The 20,120-nt window shown below is 40.3% G+C and overlaps 2 protein-coding genes across 5 annotated transcripts; both read left to right on the top strand.

Moving 5' to 3' along the window:
* The first annotated feature begins 3,843 nt into the window (after window positions 1–3,843).
* Window positions 3,844–7,753, top strand: LOC134150421 (zinc finger and BTB domain-containing protein 8A-like). Of its 3 annotated transcripts, XM_062594337.1 has the most exons (6): window positions 3,844–3,877; window positions 3,977–4,107; window positions 4,931–5,056; window positions 5,335–6,302; window positions 6,810–6,979; window positions 7,380–7,753. In XM_062594337.1, exons 4-6 carry the CDS (start codon window positions 5,363–5,365, stop codon window positions 7,710–7,712), a joined length of 1,443 nt encoding a protein of 480 aa, XP_062450321.1. In that variant the 5' UTR covers window positions 3,844–3,877; window positions 3,977–4,107; window positions 4,931–5,056; window positions 5,335–5,362; the 3' UTR covers window positions 7,713–7,753. The 3 variants fall into 3 exon arrangements, with proteins under 3 accessions (XP_062450321.1, XP_062450322.1, XP_062450320.1); XM_062594338.1 differs by lacking the exon at window positions 4,931–5,056 and having other exon boundaries at window positions 3,850–3,877; XM_062594336.1 differs by lacking the exon at window positions 3,844–3,877 and having other exon boundaries at window positions 3,947–4,107.
* A 7,094-nt stretch (window positions 7,754–14,847) lies between these two features.
* Window positions 14,848–20,055, top strand: LOC134150281 (zinc finger and BTB domain-containing protein 8A-like). 2 transcript variants are annotated; one of them, XM_062594077.1, is made up of 6 exons: window positions 14,848–14,881; window positions 14,981–15,111; window positions 16,098–17,088; window positions 17,892–18,058; window positions 18,642–18,967; window positions 20,006–20,055. In XM_062594077.1, exons 3-6 carry the CDS (start codon window positions 16,128–16,130, stop codon window positions 20,046–20,048), a joined length of 1,497 nt encoding a protein of 498 aa, XP_062450061.1. In that variant the 5' UTR covers window positions 14,848–14,881; window positions 14,981–15,111; window positions 16,098–16,127; the 3' UTR covers window positions 20,049–20,055. The 2 variants fall into 2 exon arrangements, with proteins under 2 accessions (XP_062450061.1, XP_062450060.1); XM_062594076.1 differs by lacking the exon at window positions 14,848–14,881 and having other exon boundaries at window positions 14,978–15,111.
* The last annotated feature ends 65 nt before the right edge of the window (window positions 20,056–20,120 follow it).

The raw sequence follows: 20,120 nt of genomic DNA, 5'->3' as shown, positions 1-20,120 counted from the left end.
AAAAAAATTTAACTTAAAGATTTATAATAAATTTAAGTATATTACTGTATGTCCCAGTTTTTGTTTCTGAGGGAGTTTAATCTTAGTATTCTCAAACAATATTGCTTAGTTCCACATACACAATGCTTTTTTTGTGGAAAGTATGGAAAAGACTGAAGCTCCAAGGACTCAACCCTGTTTAGCGCGGTCAACCTCTGCGCTTGTGCATACATCTCCATAGAAATCAGCAAGTATCAAAGAGACAGTGATCTGTGCTGACAGAACAATTTACATAGTGGTGAGATGTATGGAAAACTAAGAAAAAAAGACTGTACTCGAAGAAAATTTGCTAACTGCTCATTAATACCCTAAGAATGAAAATAAATATATTCATTGAAGATGGAATTTTGTTTATAGCAAGATTCTCTGGATTGAGAGAATCTAAATTTAACTTATTCTTCACTTTAGTGAAATTGATAGATCTCTCAGAACTTAAATGTTGACAGGAATTTACCTTTGAAATAAAAACCATCTGTAAGCAGGCACCTTGAAATTCAAACCGGGCACTCAGAAGCAAATAGGGATATGCTATATTGTTACCTTTTGTGCTGTTACCTACAGAAACAACCATACTTTCTCTACATTTGCCTGATTAAAAACCAGCACTTAGAGACTCTTTCTAAATATGGTTTACCAGTAGCTGTAGAACAGATCCTAAGACTATGAATATCAGGAGGGCATTTAACAGAGACTGCCATTTTTACTGCTTTCAAACAGAAAGAAGTGTGTATTTGTTTATTTCTGTAACTAAAATGTCTAAAATCAAGTGAATTCATGATTAAAAAAACTGAAGGAAATTATTATGAACTACTTAAGTTCTAAGAAAAGTATTGTTCAGCTAATTTGCAATAATATTCATTTGTCCTGAAAGATAAGTTTGCAGTGGTAGAAACTTGATGGTTCATTCACCTTTCTTACATCTGGACTTTTTCCTGACATAGAGGAGCCAGCTTGACTCCTTCTGTTTATATAATTCACTGTAGTGCCAGTTTCTCTCATTGCCTGTATTGACTTGCTTTGGACTACAGGTAAATGTGTTACATGCCAGTTGAGCCATTCTAAATTCAATTTATTTCAGTGCAGAACGGAATCATGACCAAAGGTATGATGTTTGAGTCTGGTATTCTCCAATCTTGACAAGAAACATCTGCTGCCAGATTAAAGCAAGTGCAAATACTTGTCTGCAGATACAGACTGGATCTCTCCACTGAAAAAAAACAAAACACATCATACTAAACAACTCTCACAGTAGTTTCTATATAGTATTTTACTAGAATACAAATAAACTTCATCCAAGGCTGAAAACTGATAAAATTGGCATGAGACTCTTCTCACACACCACATGTCCACAACCTTTAGGCATGACACGGTAAGGTCTTCAGTGGCTTGCAGAAAGGAACACTGTATGTGTTATGAGTGAATGCAATACAAATAAAATGTGAAATATTGTTTTGTCCTGTTTTTCTTCTTTCTATCTGTTTGCTTATGGCTACAGCTTCTTTTCTTTCTTGTCCAAATTCTCTTTGCTTCTTTGCGAGAAATCAGTTAGGTAATGCCAGCCCCAGAGAGCCATCTGACAATTAGGATGGATGAAGTTTAAGACTAACAAGTACAGACCAAATACCATGAGAACATTTTGCCTCATTTTCTAAAAAGATTATAACAGATATGACAGCAATGATAAGAATATTGCCGAAGAACTGGGACAGGGCGTAACAGTATCTGAGACTCAAGTAAAACTTACCGAGCTTGCTCTGTCCGGACTGAGATAGTAAGAAGGGAACCAATAGTGGAACTGACAAATTCCATTGGACTGAGCACAACTTAGAAAGAACAAGCACAACTAATTGCAAATTAGTAGTAGCTAGTAGCCAGTTTCTAGTGGCTTTGTAAGCTCAGGGATAGCAGTGTATGCAAATTAATGAAAGGACAGCTGTAAGAGCTCATCTAACCCACCATCCTGCTTACAACAGTAGTCAAAAGCAGCTGCTCTGTGGAAGAATATGGCAAGCATACAGCAAAAGTTTTACCTGAATACTTCCCAAGCCGCCTACAGTTCATGACACAGGGATTCCCTAAGACACACAATATTTCTATAAGCAAATCTCAAGTCTCTCCCACGACCTAATCCAGCATCGCCTGTAATAATCAAAACTTTTTGCATCCGCAACAGTTTATCGCAAGAAATTATAGTATCTAACAACAAGTTATCTGAGAAAGCACCTTGTTTTGTTTGCTCTGTCCCTGCCACCAGCCAGCTTCATTTAATACCATCTTCTTCTTATATTGGAATAAGCAGTGAACAATCAGTCCTACTCATCCACCTGGGACTTTCATGTTATGTGCCTCTTTTTTTTTTTTTTTTTTTTTTTTTCCATTTTGAAGATTTCACACTATATAGACATTTGCACAAAGTTGTTCTAGATCTTTTATCATTTCTCTTTTCAGTTTTCTGAACCGTTTCAGGCTCCAATGCTCTTTGAAATGAATGAGACCTGGACTGTACAGACTATTCAACAGGCAGGTGTGCACTATTGAATAATGTAAAATCTAGAGGAAGCTGGCTACTGGGTTTATGTTGGATTACCTTGAAAAGGGAATGAGGAGGACGAAGAGAGGTATTAATGGTCCTCCGTACCAGCCTTAGAATCAGTTCAGCTAACACATTATTTAAACTTTGATGTAAAAGCACAACACAATCTTATGAAATTTGCAGATGACACAAATTCCAAGGATTTGCCAATACCATGCAAAATAGAATTTAAAGCACAAACTAATGTCTTTCTGGACTGCATTGACATGTTCACACTATAAAATGCAAAAATCATGACCTTCCATAGAAGAATATGCATTACAAACTATTGGAGACAACAGAAAACTAAAGGGATGTACCCACTGATCACAGGATGACTATGAAGCAGCATTGCAATATGGCTCGAAAAGACTAGTCATTTGTAAGATACAGCAAATTCAAATGTTTTCAGATGTCAGAGAATTAATACCATTGTCCAAGGCACTGGAATTTCATGTCAAATGCTGTTTAAGCTCTGATCACTTTTATATTCAAGAGTGATTCATTTAAACTGGCAGGTCTGATGAAAGATTCAAGACTGTGGCCTGCATACCAAAGTTGGAAAGGAGATGGAATCCACAGAACCAAGGAAAATTATTAAAAAGAGTGAAGTAAGTTGACGATAAATATTGTTACTATACATATATATATGGATATGATTAGTGGATATGACTAAATTTACATGAGACACTGAAGAACATTCCTAACTATCAGAAGAAACAGTCTTCAGATAACTTTCTCTTTTCCCCTTAGTGGAGAAAGGAACGTAAATTGTTTCAAGATGGACTGTTTTAAGTTTACGGAAGGAAGGGCTAAAAAGGACACAAAGGATATGGTTAAGGCAGAATGGCCCCCATGGGAAAAGAAATATTTGTGACAAATATCTGGGGTGTCAGAGCACATAAAAGACCCTGGTGGTAAGAACAGGAAAGATTCCAAACTTCAAGTGAGAGAAGGTGAGCAGCTCTGATAGGATTTCAGACATTATGGTTTCTACAAAAGATAATGGAAGTACACAAGAAGAAAAAAAGAAAAGAAAAGAAAGAAAAAGAAAAAAAGGACCACCACATCTCCCCCTGAGGAAGCTGCAGGCATGTGAAGGAAGGATCTGGGTCATCAAGGCCCCTGCTATACATAAAGGTGTGAAAAAGAAACATCTAGGGCATCACATCCCCTCCTGGGTAGCATGTGGGTGTGAGAGGAGGAAAACAGCCCAGTCTGCAGGGCGATCAGGCGGAGGAAGCTGCTGGGCTGTGCCTGCAATCGGTGCGTTGCCCCTTTAATTGTGTCCCCAGCCCTCGGGCGTCTCTGTCCAACGCCCACGTCAGCAAATACCTTTTGTTTCTCTCACGTTCGGGCTTCCAGGGTTTGGGGCTGCGGGACCAACACATTGCCCTAAAACGCAAAGAGCCCCGACGCGGGGGCCGGGCATTCCGCATCCACCGCCTGCTCTTCTCGGCTAAGCGGCAGCGGCAGCCAACCGCAGAACCCAGCCGGTAAGTGGCGGCTCTCGTACGCCGGCAGGCCAGACAGGGCGTTGCGATTTGGGGGAAAAGGGCCCCAAAGCGAGCCTGCTGCGCGGGGCAGCGAGGGACGTCCCTCGGCTCCGCAGTCCCCGCGGGCGCTGGGGCCCGAGCGCGGCCGGCGCGCTGCGCGCCGCCGCTCGGAGCCGCTCGTTACCCGGGCTGCACAGCGCTGGGAGAGACCTAAGCGGGCGCCATTTGCAGCCCCGGGCGCGGCTGCGAGGAGCCAGGCACGGCAACAAAGGGCTGCGCGGGAGCTGGCAGCGGGTGCGGGGCGAGGGGGGCCGCGGCAGGGGGCGGGCAGGGCGCTGCCGGCGCGGCGTGCGCGGCGGAGGCGGCGGGCAGCGGGGGCAGGAGCTGCTGGGGCCACGCCGGGCGCCAGGCGCTGGGCTGCCGCCGCGCGGCGGAGCCCCCGCGGAGCCGGGGGAGCGGGAGCCGAGGCTCCGGCAGCACGAGCGGCTCCCGAGGGTCGCCCCGGGCTGTGGCCCTGGCGCGGTGTCCCTGGGGGGAGCGCGCAGCCGCCTGGAGCCGTGGCGGGCGCTGACGCTCGGCTCCCCGCGGCAGGCGGCAGCAGGACCGGGGGCGGCAGCCCGCGCAGCCAGGAGGCGCCTCGGCGCCGTGCCGGGCGGGCCCTGAGCCGCCGGGCGTCCCTGGCTCCCGAGGGTCGAGCGACCAATTCGGCCGGGCGGGTGGGTGAGTGACGGCGACCGCTACCAATGCCGGGGGAGCCCGGGCCGGGAGGGCTGCGGCCGCTAAGGGCTGCGCCGCTGACTACCCATTTCTGGTCCCTTCGGAGGCGAGGATATGAGCCCAGCCGGACCAGGGCGATGTGATAACGTCAACTCAAGGCATGGACACACTCTTCAACCGAGACACTCACATCTGCTGAAGGGCTCGTCGTCTTGTTGCTGACTGTCTGAAGGTTGTACAGCTTCCAATGAGTTGCATACATCCTTAGGACGTAGACGCTCCTAGCCGTAGCACGCGCATCCCTGCCAAATAATATGTACAGGTTTATTTGGCTTTCTTCTATTTCTGGAGTCTTTTCTTTTCAAAATAAAATGTATGGTTATACATATGTTTTTTAAAAACATGATTTATGAAAAAATATTTTACAAGATATCTGTAAAATTGGGTCCAGTATCTTTGGCTGAGTTGTAGGATGCTGAACTGAAGACTTTAATTATGTTTTTATTTTAGAGCAACACTACATTTCACCTTTTCTGGAATGGAGATTTCTTCTCACCAGTTTCACCTCCTGCAACAACTAAATGAGCAACGCAGGCAAGACTTATTCTGTGACTGCAATATCCTGGTTGAGGGAAAGGTCTTCAAAGCACATCGAAATGTGCTGTTTGCCAGCAGTGGCTACTTCAAAATGCTCCTTTCACAGAGTTCAAAGGAGACTAGCCAGCCAACAACAGCTACTTTTCAGGCATTTTCTCCTGACACATTCACAGTTATTCTAGATTTTGTGTATTCAGGTAAACTGTCTCTTACTGGTCAGAACGTCATTGAAGTCATGTCAGCAGCTAGCTATCTTCAGATGACCGATGTCATCAGCGTCTGTAAAACATTCATTAAGTCATCACTGGACATCAGTGAGAAGGAAAAGGATCGCTACTTCAGTCTTTCAGACAAAGATGTAAATTCAAATGGTGTGGACCGCTCCTGCTTATATGGTGCTGGCTGGAGGGCAGAAAGCAGCCCTCCACATTCTCACTTAAATCCGGATCAAGGGACATGTATGATGGGTGGAAGTGCTTGGAGCAATTTCAACTACTATCCAACTTCTCAAAGAAATGCACAGCAACAGCTGTCCAAGCATGAGCAAAGGCAGGATTCCATAAAAAAATCCAGGCACCTAGGATTGCAGCAACCTTCTGACATTCCTCACTATAAATCAAGCAAACTTGAGGACAGAGCTTCTGAGCCTGCGGGCCACATTACTCAATCTGAGGAGCAAGTTCAGATTGAAACAGAAGTTGAATCTCCTCATGTGGGATATCAATATGGTCAAGGGTCTGATGTGATACCAAGGAGTTTAGCTGTATCACAGCAAGAGCATGAATCACCTCGTTCTTCTGGTAAATCGAAGTCTTCAAAAGCAGACGAGCAGTATACGAGCATGCCCTCGATTCTAGGTGTCATGGGAAGCTGGGCCGAAGGTAAGAGTTGTTTTTAATGCTTTTAGTACACAATCACCTGTTCTGTCAGTGAGAAAATATGTATTACTAAGAAAGTGTATATTGACAAAAATTCATCTGTATTTCCCAGAAATGTAATTTTGAAAAGTTTAACTCTATTTTTTAATAATTATGAATGATGGAAATACTTGTCTTAAATTTGTCCTGATAGCTATACTAGTTTGTTAGAACTAGCCTTTCAAAATGCATAACCTTTAGTGTCTCCACAGCTTCACCCTGCAAATATAAGTCATTAGTCTTTTTTAATTTTTTTAAATCTATTTTAATATAGCTAATAGACCTCTCCATTTCCTTTCCTCTTGTGTAATTAACAGGAAATGCAAGATCTTTGTATTTGACAGGACCTGTAACATTTTTTTTAAGTAAGAATGGCTTCTTGTGTTGCTTTTCATAACTAGAATAACCTTCTCCTAGAATATTACGACTCGACTTGTTCTGACTTTTAAAGTTTTTCTTATTTTCTAACAGATGATCTGCCCAGGATGAGATTCAAGTGCCCATTCTGTACACATGTGGTGAAAAGAAAAGCAGACCTAAAGCGTCACCTTCGCTGTCATACAGGAGAGCGCCCTTACCCTTGTGAGGCATGTGGAAAAAGATTTAGCAGGCTAGATCACCTAAGTAGCCATTTTCGAACAGTATGTATTTTTAGTAACTGCATGATTTGTTAATGTGCAAATCTAAGTGTGTTAGTATAAACAAACACAGTATGAGTGTATTGTGTTGATATACTGCCTACCTTAAGAGGTAATACAAAATTAATCTGTTTTTAAGTGAATGTGAAGCATAATTCCGACGAAAATTCATTGTTAACTGATGGCTCAGAAAAGTACTGTGTTCCATGTAAGTCCTATAATAGAGTCTAAGTGGGCAATTACAGAGCCTGTGCTTGTTTTGTTTTTTAACATCTGTATGACTGTCTCTCAAAATGAGTTAACACTTACGTTTGACACTCCTCCAGAGCTACATTTTGTTATCTTAAAAAATGCTTCTTCCCTGTGGATAAAATATCAAATTTATTCGTTTCAATTTTCCCAGATTCATCAGGCTTGTAAGCCTATCTGCAGAAAGTGTAAACGCCACGTGACTGAGCTAACAGGACAAGTGGTCCAAGAGGGGACAAGACGTTACAGACTCTGTAATGAGTGTTTGGCTGAAGCCGGCATAGACAGTATTCGCATTGACTTGGATGCTGAAGCACCCCTTGAATTTCCACAAGAAGGGGATAAGGATTCCAGGTGGCACTATGGGGAAGACAACAGATCTGATGTGGAGATTGTGGAGGATGGGTCAACCGACTTGGTCATTCAGCAGGTTGACGACAGTGAGGATGAAGCAGATGAAAAGGAAGTAAAACCAAATATTAGGTAGTTGTAAGATAAGAATTAGTAAATTATCCCTTTTACATTGAACTCCTGTGTCTTGACCATAAGCCCTACACCAGCCTGTTGTTATCATACAAAGACATACTGTTTTCTCTTGAACAGGTCCAAACTTGCATGCATTTATGGACATGCCATTGATCCCATTTTGAATTTTGTCAAAATACTCGTACTTTGCTTCATTAGAAATAATCAATCCTTAAATGGAAATATGGTGAACAAGCAAACTGAAGTACTACATGGATAACTTTTTATAGTAGACAATGGATCCCTTCTAAAAGCCTTTTTCAATAGGGTAGAGTCTAAATACTTTAAAAAAATCAGAAAGCATTGTAAACTACCCACTTCTTTAAACTTTTAGAGAGATACGGGTTTTATATGGCATATCACTTGGTGATCAAGAAAGTATAAATACCCACCACCACCACTAGAATATACAGTAAATCTTTTTTCAGCGTTCAGAAGTGAAAATCATCTTCCATGAAATTTCATGAAGTTTTCATATTATGATTAGGAAAGCCAGGCAGAGGCTTAAGAAAGAACATATAAAAATGTTTTAGCATACACATCTGGAAAAGCGCTTTCTTTTAAAAAATTAATAAGGAGAATCTTTGAATCTTTAGCAGATCGTTCATTCAAGAAATATTCCTTTACAAGAAAATAAAACACAGGCACACTACTCCTAGTCAATACATCAGAGATAAAATGATTACTAATATGGATCGTTAATTCATACCAGTGTATGTTTTATTCGCTCTGAAAACGAGGAACTCAAGTTGGGGTATGTTTTAGTAACCATGGGAAAAATACTTTTTTTTTTAATCTTGAAAGTGCTGATGAGATGTGACTGGTAGCCCAGCATCCACAGCACTACCAGTGGCACTGCAAGCTGTTCAGTGCCAATGGGAAGGAAACAATCTATACAAGTTGCTTTGGCCTTTGTGTTCTTTCCTTGTTCCCTATTCTAATTGCCTAGAATGATGGCAAAGCCAGCTAACTTGTACATACTATATCATTAGAAATGGAACTGACGAGAATTACATCTGAAGCCCTTGACTGTTCCTATTTGTATTGACCTGTACTCAATTTAAACTGATGAGTTTTAAGATGCAGTCATTACCAATTTATATTGATAATTTGCGGTCATTCAGACACCAAGAAAAGACTTCTAACCTTTTTCAGTTTCTACTATACACCACTGAACAATACGTACCGAAAGCTCTAGACATTGTATTTGTTACTTTACCTACAATTAGACTACAAGAGATGACAAATGGTGAAGAAAGTTTACTTGTAAAACAAAATGAGCCACTTCATTTTCTAACTTAGTGAGTTTATCTCAATCAGCACTATAAACAGGAAAAGAGCAGAAGTATGCTGCTAGGGTGCTTTTACTCTGTATTTTCTTGGACAGAAATGAGTATTACTACAGGCTTCATCCTCTGATCACTGAAGTCAAGGATAAAGGTTTAGCAAACTTTTTTTTTTTTTTTTTGATACTGTGTAAGCATGTTTGCCTGAAACCTGGGATTAATTACAGAACAATTCCATATATATACTATATAATCTCTTTCCCAGGGTCAGCTACAAAGTCACTATTTTATTTTTATTTCTGTAAAAACTGTATAGCCTTATTATTATCATCATTACCAGAGAGTGCAGCATTTTCCTACCAGGCTGCAGATGGCTAGCCTGCAAGTCTCTTAAATGAGAGCTCAAGCGCTTCCTTACCAAGTTCATAATGTAAGCATTAAGTGCTCTCCTCCCCTGCAAAAAACAAAAAAACAAATCTGCAAGACTGTCAAGAAATAGCCTGCTCATATGTTCTAAGGAGACTCTCCTCCTTTTTTTTTTTTTAATCCATTTGGGGAGTGGTGTTTATTGCTCCTACAGAAATTATTCATTTGCTTGGACTTGGGGGGCAGGTAGAAGGGGGCATTTAATCAAACTTTCTAATGACCCTCTATACTTATGTTACACTTTATTCAGCAGTCCACAAAATGGACTTGATGTAAAAATAGCTAGCAATTTCTTGGAGCATATTGCTCCAAAAATTTGTAATACAAAAAGGTTAAAAATATTCCATGAACAACCTTAACTAAATCAAATATAGAACAAAGAAATATATAAAGGAATATGGAATGGCTTCAATCAATTGCAAATTCCAAGAGAATATGCTTGCAGAAATAGAGTTTAATAGATTTTTTTCTCTTTCCCTTTAAATTAAACAGTATGCACAATAAATTCTAGGTATTCGTGCCTACTGTCCCAGAATACTAAAAAACTGGGATTGGTGTGTGTGTGTGATTAGTGTGTGTGTGTGTGTTTGGGGATGGATTAAAGGGATGGGAAAAGACAGCGTCGTTCAGAAGACTGAAATCCTAACTGCCTACTATAAAGATGAGAATACTGAGGGGTGTTATACGTCTGAGGAAGGGTTTCAGAAGCAAAGGGATTTGTGGATCAATATTCTGTCTGCTTAGATACTCTAAATCTAAGAATAGTGAGGACCAGATGCTTCAGAAAAGATATGAAATACTGTAATAGGTAATTATGCAAAGAACAGTCTATCCATATGAAGACATTTACTTTTTAAGTATATGCAGATTAACTGCTGGTTTCTATCTTGGCAAACAAGGGTTTTTATCGCTTTTTTACATTATTATTCTCAGTAGCATAAATAAATATGTGTAGTCATTCTTAAAGTATCTTGCTAAGCTTGGAGTTTTAGCTAAAGGCTGCGATTCCCATAGGTCAATTATGTTTTGTATTTAAAAAGGTATAATTTTTACATTTGTTGCCTTATTTCAGTTGTTGTTCCCTTATTTTTGTATTGCAAGACAAGATAAATGTAAGTGCCTTATATTTTCTACACTGTCCTTCATTTTGCATACTCAATCATATATTTTGCTTGTTTTTCTCTAAATGAAAGAAATCCTCTTTTGTCCCTTTGTTTTTTTTTTCCCACCTCCTTGTATTTCCATGCCTCTGGTCACCCTTTTCTTCATATTCCTGTTAGTACCACATACCACCCATTAGCAGAAGTAACATTTTTCTTCTTTTCAAGGAGGAAACCAAAGATCTTGTAGGAAACTTTAAAAGAAACAGCTTTGACAGTTGTTCATTTCATAGGATTGTTCCCACAGAATTTAATTCACTTGATAAGTGCTGATTTTAATGTGTTGCTTTTAGAACTTTGCCAGGCTACTAGTAAAGTACCTGATTTTATCTTTAAATCATAGAGAAGGCTATTTAGGACTGTATTGACTTCTTCTTCTAACACTGATCAATTCAGATTCAGTTTCTGGGCTTTCTCTGTATGTACAAATCACTGGTGGGTTCAAATTGTGCAGCACTGGAATAGGTTACCAGAGAAGCTGTGAAAACTGTCCTTGAAGGTCAGATTCTCAGACGATCTGATGTGATCTCAGTGCCTCCCTTGTGAGAGGTGGGGTTAAAGACCTTCAGAAGTCCCCCATGATCAAGAGTTCTATGAGTCCTCTCAAATTGTTTCTTACTAGTGTCTTCATTGTGCCTTTTACTTCTTTCTGCTTCTCCCTTATGTTTGCCTTGGATGCTCTTGAATGCTACTTGTTAACGCATGTTTTGGTTCTTCATTGATTTTCAAAACGTCTTTCTCTTGTCTTCTGCTTTTCCATTCCCTATTTCAACTCACTAACATTGGAGTGTGTCCACTTCAAGTGACACTCCCCTTTTAAATCTCTACTTTCTGTGAAATCCTAGTGTCTTTGTCCCTTTGTCTCCTCTATCTACACTTTGTCACTGGAAGACCATCTCTGTTTGCTTGGCTCATGTTTATCATGTGTTCATGAAACCATGGTCAAGAAAGAAGACATGGATTCATCATGCTCTGTTTAGTACCTGACCTGCAACTATCCTTGTTTTGTGGCAGCAACCTTGCCATCCACTCAAATGCTTAAATACCGCATTCTGAAGCATTGCTCTTTCCGCTATTTCAGGTGTTCCTTATAGAATTCTTCCCACCTCTTAAATGTATGGCCTGCTTGATATTTGATTTGCTTTTCTCTTTCAACTGCAGCATACACATCATACCCCTAATGTTTCTGTTTTCCATTAAGTTACCTAAAATTCTCTATTTACCAATCCTACAGAAAACATTTGCCCTTGTCTTAAAATTTCAGGAAGACTAGCTTTCAGCTGTCATTTTCACAATAATAGGAAAAATACACAGAACTAACATCTCTTTCCAATTTTCTGATATATATTCTACTCTTCCAAAGAACTGAGGTGAAAAAAAAAGTATGCAAAAATGGTGATTTCACGTGAGCTATGAAAATGCCTGTGAGCCCACAGATTTCTGCAGGAGAGGAACTGAGTAGATACTGACATTGACTGCTACATGTATCATTCTTTACTTCTGGCTCCTCAGAAAAATACCCCATCCTCCAGGATTCTGGGATCCTTCTAAATTTTTCAATGACAATTTAGGAGAAACTTCTCCCATGGATATCAAATTACTATGAAATATATTACAACATTTCTCCCCTGAAGCATCTGGTCACTGTTAGAAATTATATTATACCATTATCTAGCTATGCCAATGTCAGTGTTTCTTAAATTTTGGTCTCTTAATCTGCACTGGCAGCAACCATCACACAACAGTATTAAGACAGACACCTTGCAGTATAAAACTGAAATCAATCATGCTGTTGTAACATCTGATGTGACAGCTATGATTAACAAGCATGCTGCATGTTGATGCTGAGAATATGGTGGCAGGAGTATTTTAGATTTACTTATTAAGATTTGAGTTAAATCCTCATCCTAAGTATCTTATAGCGTGTAATTGTCCCTTAACCCTGTGTCTAAAGCTTGTGCAAGTATCTTAAAAAAGACAGACAGTTCTAAGCTCTAATACCTTCCGTTTGGGTTTGTATTACTTTTTGGTGGATTATTTTAAGATGCTGCCGAACTGATTATATGCATTGGCTAGCTTCAATCACTGAACAGTTCCATGCAGGATAACTTGCATTTTCTTCTGAAGGTAAGCTGGCAAAAAATCGTTTAATACTAACCCTCTGTGCATTAATGATAAAAACAACGTTCAGTAAAAAGCAAGCAATTTATCCTTCCAACATTTCAGTTGACATTTTTTCCAAAGACTACCTATTAAAGGTTCTTCACAAAGAACATAAATACTAAAGATCTACCAAAACATATCTTGAAATGACTTCTAGGTACATCTTAGACTTTTATTAACCAAGTTATATTAACTGAGCAAATTATTCTAAAAATACCGATTTACTTCTGCAAAATAGTGCAAACTTGAGACCACAGGGGCTATTGCTATTTGCATAAAAAATCAATAGGACAAGCCATATATATTCTCACTACAATGCAAGACATTTACAAAGACATAAACTGTTTTATATTAATGCATATAACAGAAACAAACAAGCTAACAGTTTGTAATACCATAGTCGAGTATTTAGTCTAGTATTTTAGTAATGTCCCAAAATGCTGAATTTCTACTCTCTGAACTCTTCCCTGACTGTCTCTCCTTATATCACGCATACTATGCCTTTGGCCAGAATAAGGTTAGAAATACTTGGGTTTGAACTTCTGATAGCCTAAACAGAAGTGATAATAGCCTTATACCTTCAGCATTATTAATTATTTAAATGCACCTTGATTAAGCTGAAAAATGCCTGACCTGCCATCTGGGTTTAATTGAGTCAATGACCGTGTCTGGATCCCTGGATCCCTTTCTGATAGTGATTAGTATCTGTTAGCACAACAACAGTAGTGTTAAATTGAGTATCTATCTAAAATTTTAACTGCTGAGGCTTAGCAGGTCTAGATTGGTGTTAAGTGAATATTACAGTTAAACTAACCTTGTTTAATTGAATTTATCCTAAAAAAAAAAAAAAGGAAAAAAAACCTTATTTTTATTCAAGCCAGGAGGGTAAAGTTAGCATCAGTCAGACTAGAATAAGCACATTCATTTTGAGTTTATTAAATAAGTATGAAAATTCATAATTAAGATCCTACTTCAGTGGACTGCTAAGGCCAGTATCTATGTGACCTGGTCAAGCTGGCACTGGTGACTTCTAATTGTTTGCACGGTAGAGAAATATAAACTACAAACCCAGAAGAGCCCAAATAGTTAATTCTATAGTCCTTTCATTCTTTTACATGAATAAGTAAAATGGAACAGTAAACGCAGTATTTCAGTATTCTAATATAGTCATTCCAGAACTGCCTTTCTTTTTTATACAACATTTCAGGAAAGTTAGAAGTTAGTCAGGGGTTACTGTTAGTTCAATGGCAGCCTCGTTAGTTAAACTAGTAGACTAATATTAGGTCAAGAACAATTTTATGTATTATTTAACTTAAAAAAAATCCACATTTGAATTAGCCTGTTAATCTTATTTAACTCCAGATTCCAAAGAAAAGAGGTGTCTCATCTGATGCATATATATATAAAAAAAAAAAAAAGTAAAATACCGGGAACATGGAACAAAAAAATTATTCTCTAAGGAAAAGCTGAGAAAAATGGTCGGAGAAAGATTCTGCTATCTTGGTTTATCTCCTGCACTAAATGTAGCACTAACGAAGTTCTCCGCAGCACTCCCAACTTGATACCTTCTATTTTGAAAATGGGAACTGTTCTTTTACACTGTTCTAATTGGCCTGCCTTGAGGAAGGGGTTGCACTAAATGACCTCCAGGGGTCCCTTCTAAATGAAGTTGTTCGCTGATCTTCAGAAACAAGACTGGAACCAACTCATATTCTTATAGGCATCCCGAATTTTTATTCCAAAAACAAAAGAGGAAATAAAATGATTATCTGTACTACTGCACTCCTAATTTTAGTACTTGAGTTCTAGATGATCTTCATTGTCAGAATACAAAACTTTCCTGCTTATAAAAAAAAATGCTTCTAAATTGGGCAATGTAATGTGTGTCCTATTCCATAGTACTACAGCTATTTCCCATTCAGGTGGCGCCTTCCTTCCACATACAACGCTATCTAGATCAGCCTTTAACAATAGCGATGCATTGTATGAAGTAAGTTAGTGGGCCTCCAGGGTAGCATGTGGGTGTGAGAGGAGGAAAACAGCCCAGTCTGCAGGGCGATCAGGCGGAGGAAGCTGCTGGGCTGTGCCTGCAATCGGTGCGTTGCCCCTTTAATTGTGTCCCCAGCCCTCGGGCGTCTCTGTCCAACGCCCACGTCAGCAAATACCTTTTGTTTCTCTCACGTTCGGGCTTCCAGGGTTTGGGGCTGCGGGACCAACACATTGCCCTAAAACGCAAAGAGCCCCGACGCGGGGGCCGGGCATTCCGCATCCACCGCCTGCTCTTCTCGGCTAAGCGGCAGCGGCAGCCAACCGCAGAACCCAGCCGGTAAGTGGCGGCTGTGTAATACAGGACAGAGCGGGCGTCAGGGCTGAAGGCGCGAAGAAGCGCGGGGCAGCGAGGGACGTCCCTCGGCTCCGCAGTCCCCGCGGGCGCTGGGGCCCGAGCGCGGCCGGCGCGCTGCGCGCCGCCGCTCGGAGCCGCTCGTTACCCGGGCTGCACAGCGCTGGGAGAGACCTAAGCGGGCGCCATTTGCAGCCCCGGGCGCGGCTGCGAGGAGCCAGGCACGGCAACAAAGGGCTGCGCGGGAGCTGGCAGCGGGTGCGGGGCGAGGGGGGCCGCGGCAGGGGGCGGGCAGGGCGCTGCCGGCGCGGCGTGCGCGGCGAAGGCGGCGGGCAGCGGGGGCAGGAGCTGCTGGGGCCACGCCGGGCGCTGGGCTGCCGCCGCGCGGCGGAGCCCCCGCGGAGCCGGGGGAGCGGGAGCCGAGGCGCCTTGCCGGGCGGGCCCTGCGCTGCTGGGCGTCCCTGGCTCCCGAGGGTCGAGCGACCAATTCGGCCGGGCGGGCGGGTGAGTGACGGCGACCGCTACCAATGCCGGGGGAGCCCGGGCCGGGAGGGCTGCCGCCTCCATGTGCGGTTCCGGTCCGCTCTGGGAGAGGCTGTGCCCGCGTCTTAAAACATGTAGAACCAGGCACGAACTTGCTCTCGAATTGTGGCACTCCGCACTTCTGCAGGACCGAATTCTTTTTTCTTGCTTAATTTGTGTACTATTTAGGTTTCCATTGACCTAATCTTAATCTTTTATGATATGAATCCTGTAATCTTGATGAGGCATCTTTCTTGAAGAGATTTTAATTTTTCCTCCCTCATGTTAACATGTCATAGCGTGAGAGGTGGGAAATAGAAACGTGTTGGGAATGTAGTAATATGCATGATCTTCTTATTTTTATAGAAAGAGCTCATCTGCTCTCAAAATATGATTCAGCTACTTTAGGTTAGGCATAGATTGTCATGCTTTGTTCTTATTTACTTTAGGGCAAGACTTCCTGTTATTCCCTCATTGGAATGGAGATTTCTTCTCATCAGTTTCACCTTCTAGAGCAGCTAAATGAACAACGGAAGCAGGATTTGTTTTGTGACTGCAATATCCTGGTTGAGGGGAAAGTCTTCAAAGCACATCGAAATGTGTTGTTTGCTAGCAGCGGCTATTTCAAAATGCTCCTTTCACAAAGTTCAAAAGACACCAGTCAGCCAACAATAGCTACTTTTGAGGTCTTCTCTCCAGAGACATTTATGGTTATCCTGGACTTTGTATATTCAGGCATATTGTCTTTAACTGGTCAAAATGTTATTGAAGTAATGTCAGCTGCTAGCTATCTGCAGATGACAGATATTCTTAATGTCTGTAAGACATTCATTAAATCCTCACTGGACATTAATGAAAAGGAAAAGGATCATTACCTTAGCCTTTCAGCCAAACGTACAAACAATGAATCTGCTCACCCATCTCTTTATCGGTCAAGAAGGAAAGCAAAGAGCAACCCAACACGTTCCAATTTAATTCCAGATGAAAAGGCAAGTATGGTGAATGAAAATTCCTGGAGTAATTACAACAGCTATCTATCTTCACAGATAAATCTTCAACGGCCAGAAATGCAGCTATCAAAAAGAGGCCGAAAATTGGGCCCAACAAGAAAGCGCCGAAAACATCTAGGACTGTCACAGACCCGTGATTTTGTGCAGTGTAAATCAAACAAAATTGAGCAGACTAGCGGAGGTTGTAATGCATCAGATTCTAGCCACACCTCTCAGGCAAGAGAGGAAATTCAATTTGATGCTAAGAATGATGTTGATCATGATGATTATGGATATAATCAAGAATCAGAAGTTATACCAAAGAGGTGGTCGGTTGCTCAGCTAGAACAAGAACTGTCAAGAAATTCTCCCGAGTTAATGGAATTAAAAGCAGATGAGCTGTACACGTCAATGCCCACAATTTTAGGTGTAATGAGTAGTTGGAATGAAGGTAAAAAGATACAGTTTTGGAAAGTTTTTCTTTGTCTGGAAGAAGTCAGCAGATCTTTTGGATAAAATCCTGTATGGATGTATTGGCACGAAAACCAAAATGACGCCTAGACTTGCAGATTATTTTCTTGCTTTATACTAGTACCTAACAGAGTAAGAGACTTTGTGAAGTCAAAACACAGGATGAGAATTACAGTCAGAGAACCTGGTCCAGCTACTCAGTGGAGTTAATATACATCAGATTATCTGGACCCAAGTGGAATGAATTTGAGGCCTATAGAGCTGAAATTGGCTTGGGGATGTGGCAGTATTTTCACTCAATCTACTATTTTCTTTATAAGAGAAAGGTCATACCATTGGCCACTTACAATCTTTAGACTGAAGCATTCTCCACTTCCCTTATGGTCCCTGAAGAACAGAGGGCATATGCCTGATATGGTGGAATAAAATTTTAAGACTTCAGGCACCCTAACACACTACATAGGCTTTATGAATATCTAAACTAAAAACTATTTCTTGATGCAAATGTGCAATACACCTATATACTTGCAGTCATAAATATGTCTAAAGAACACTCACTCTGCGTGAGGGGAAAAAATATACTATCAAATGCCTATTTAACATATTCTGTAAATAACATTTGCTGGAGAAGGATAAGTAGTATTTTGGGGCTATATTTTGGGTTTTCTCCTGTTTAGTGAAAGACCACAGGACAAATTAACTGCTTATTTAAGCTTAAAAATAAACCTAGTACTGCATGAAGTAGGACTATTAATATTTGACATATGTTTTTCTCTGTATCAGATCTACCTCGAATGCGATTCAAGTGCCCCTTCTGCACGCACACAGTGAAACGGAGGGCAGACCTAAAGCGTCATCTTCGGTGTCACACAGGGGAGCGACCATATCCATGTGAAGCATGTGGGAAAAGATTCACCCGACTAGAGCATTTACGTAGCCACTTCCAAACAGTATGTCATTTCAATCAGAGACTCAGCTTAGGGGAAAAACAAACAAACAAAAGCCCCAAACCAAGATTCCATTGGTAACAGCTGTTTTGTCATTTCTAGAACTAGTACCAGAGAAGCTTCCTAGCTGCAGCCTTAATTATTCATAATTTAAATTGGCAGATTGGACTAGTGTTCATGGAACTCTGAAAGAAACTTGATTTTATTATCTATGCTGCTTATGGGGTATTTATTGTTTTTCTTTTGTTCTTCTGCTGCTTGTTTTTGCTCCAGAAATTCAGTGCACCAGGGTGGTAATCTCCAAAATCCACACAACATGAAGTATTTTCTTTCTTAGACATGTTGCGTAACATGTTTTTTGCGAGTAACTAAATAGCACTGTAAAACTAGACTGAGATTTTGAAAACATAACTAAAAGCAGCCAATGTATTTTAACAGACTTCATAAAAGGTGATCTGTGCGTATCTTCTGCTCCCAAATTTCTGTATTTTTACTTTTATTTTCAAAATGATTCTGATTTTTTTTTTATATAAAGAAAACTGCTTTTGGATGAACACTGACATTTTCAACTTTTAAATCTCTTTAGATACATCAAGCTGGCAAGCTAATATGCAGAAAGTGCAAGCGTCATGTAACTGACCTAACAGGATGTGTGGTTCAGCAAGGAACAAGGCGCTACAGACTGTGCCATGAGTGTCTAGCAGAAGCTAGTTTTGACAACATCCCCGATGATCTAGATGCAGAGCATTCTCTTATCACCTCTCCAGGAAACAAACATTCCAAGTGGGCTTTGGAGGAAGAACAGAAATCTGATGAAGAGACAATGGAGGAGGAACCATATAATTTGGTTATCCAACATGTTGACGATGATGTATCAGATGAGGCAGACGAAAAGGAGAAACCAAATCTTAGGTAGATATATTTGTATGTTTATTACTGATATATTCAAGATTAAATTACTTGTGTCTTGCCAACTAACACTAGTTTATTAGTTTCATTAATAAAACTTTAGTGGTATTTAACTCTATGAAAAGCAAAATAAGGTCTTCAAACACACTGTTTTGTACTTATGGACACGCAGCAGTATAACTACTTCTGGATACTGTCCTAAAATTACTTAGTATTTGGTAACTAGAGGAACTGCTTTGTATTTAATTAAAGACTTACTCAGAGTATCTGTTCATAGTGGAAGGGTGAACTACTTTACAGTTCTGCAACACAGATTCTATACTATATAAAGAAAAAGCTACTATTGATAACTTGCTTTGAAAAAGTCTTACTAAAACTAGCAACTAAGAAATGTAATATGAATTTTTGAAGACACCATAATTAATGCATAAATACACTTAGGAAGCTTCATAAAAAAGGAGTAAAAAACAAACAAACAAACATTCTTCCAGCTGACTGATCTATTTACTAAAGCTACGTTTTTTTGGAGTGAACTTACTGCTTCTTATAGTTCAGAAAAAGCATAAATAGTTTAAAAGAATACACAAAGCCATACAGGGTAGAAACAGTGAACAGAACAGCTATAATGCTTTTGGCTAGCATGAGTTTGCCTCTTCAGATATGCAGTGTTTTTGTACTGTGAATTTTAAACAAATTTACACTAATGTGGTTCCAAGTAAATAAAAGTGCAATCTCTAGAAGCATGATTAACATTTTTTTTTCATTTTTTCAGGACTGGCACAAGATTTGCTCTAACTCTTGTCTGTCTTATGCAAAGACAATAAATAGGAGAAGTCCCTCTTATTTCAGCAGGACACTTGTAACTTAAATCATAGAGCTACTTTAGGAAGCCATTCCAGTTTATATACATTTAGGAAGCTCAGAGGCTGCTGGGCAGTCTGTATAAAAACACTTCTTTCTACATACAGACTTCTATTTTAAGCAACCTTTGTTATTCTGAAGTTTTTTAGTTTTAGTAATCACATTTTTCTGGACTCCCAGAAAAGTACCTGATACCCATCACTCCTTCAGCTGTGGAAATTAAAAAGGAAGAATGTGAAGCCTATTTTACAGTAAGTACTTAATAAATATTGAAAAAATAGACAAAACTTACTTA

Source organism: Rhea pennata, chromosome 23 (assembly GCF_028389875.1).
Source record: "Rhea pennata isolate bPtePen1 chromosome 23, bPtePen1.pri, whole genome shotgun sequence".
In the NCBI taxonomy this organism is placed as follows: Eukaryota; Metazoa; Chordata; class Aves; order Rheiformes; family Rheidae; genus Rhea; species Rhea pennata.
The sequence above is the reverse complement of the archived record's forward strand: the minus strand, read 5'-3'. Positions and strand labels throughout refer to the sequence as shown.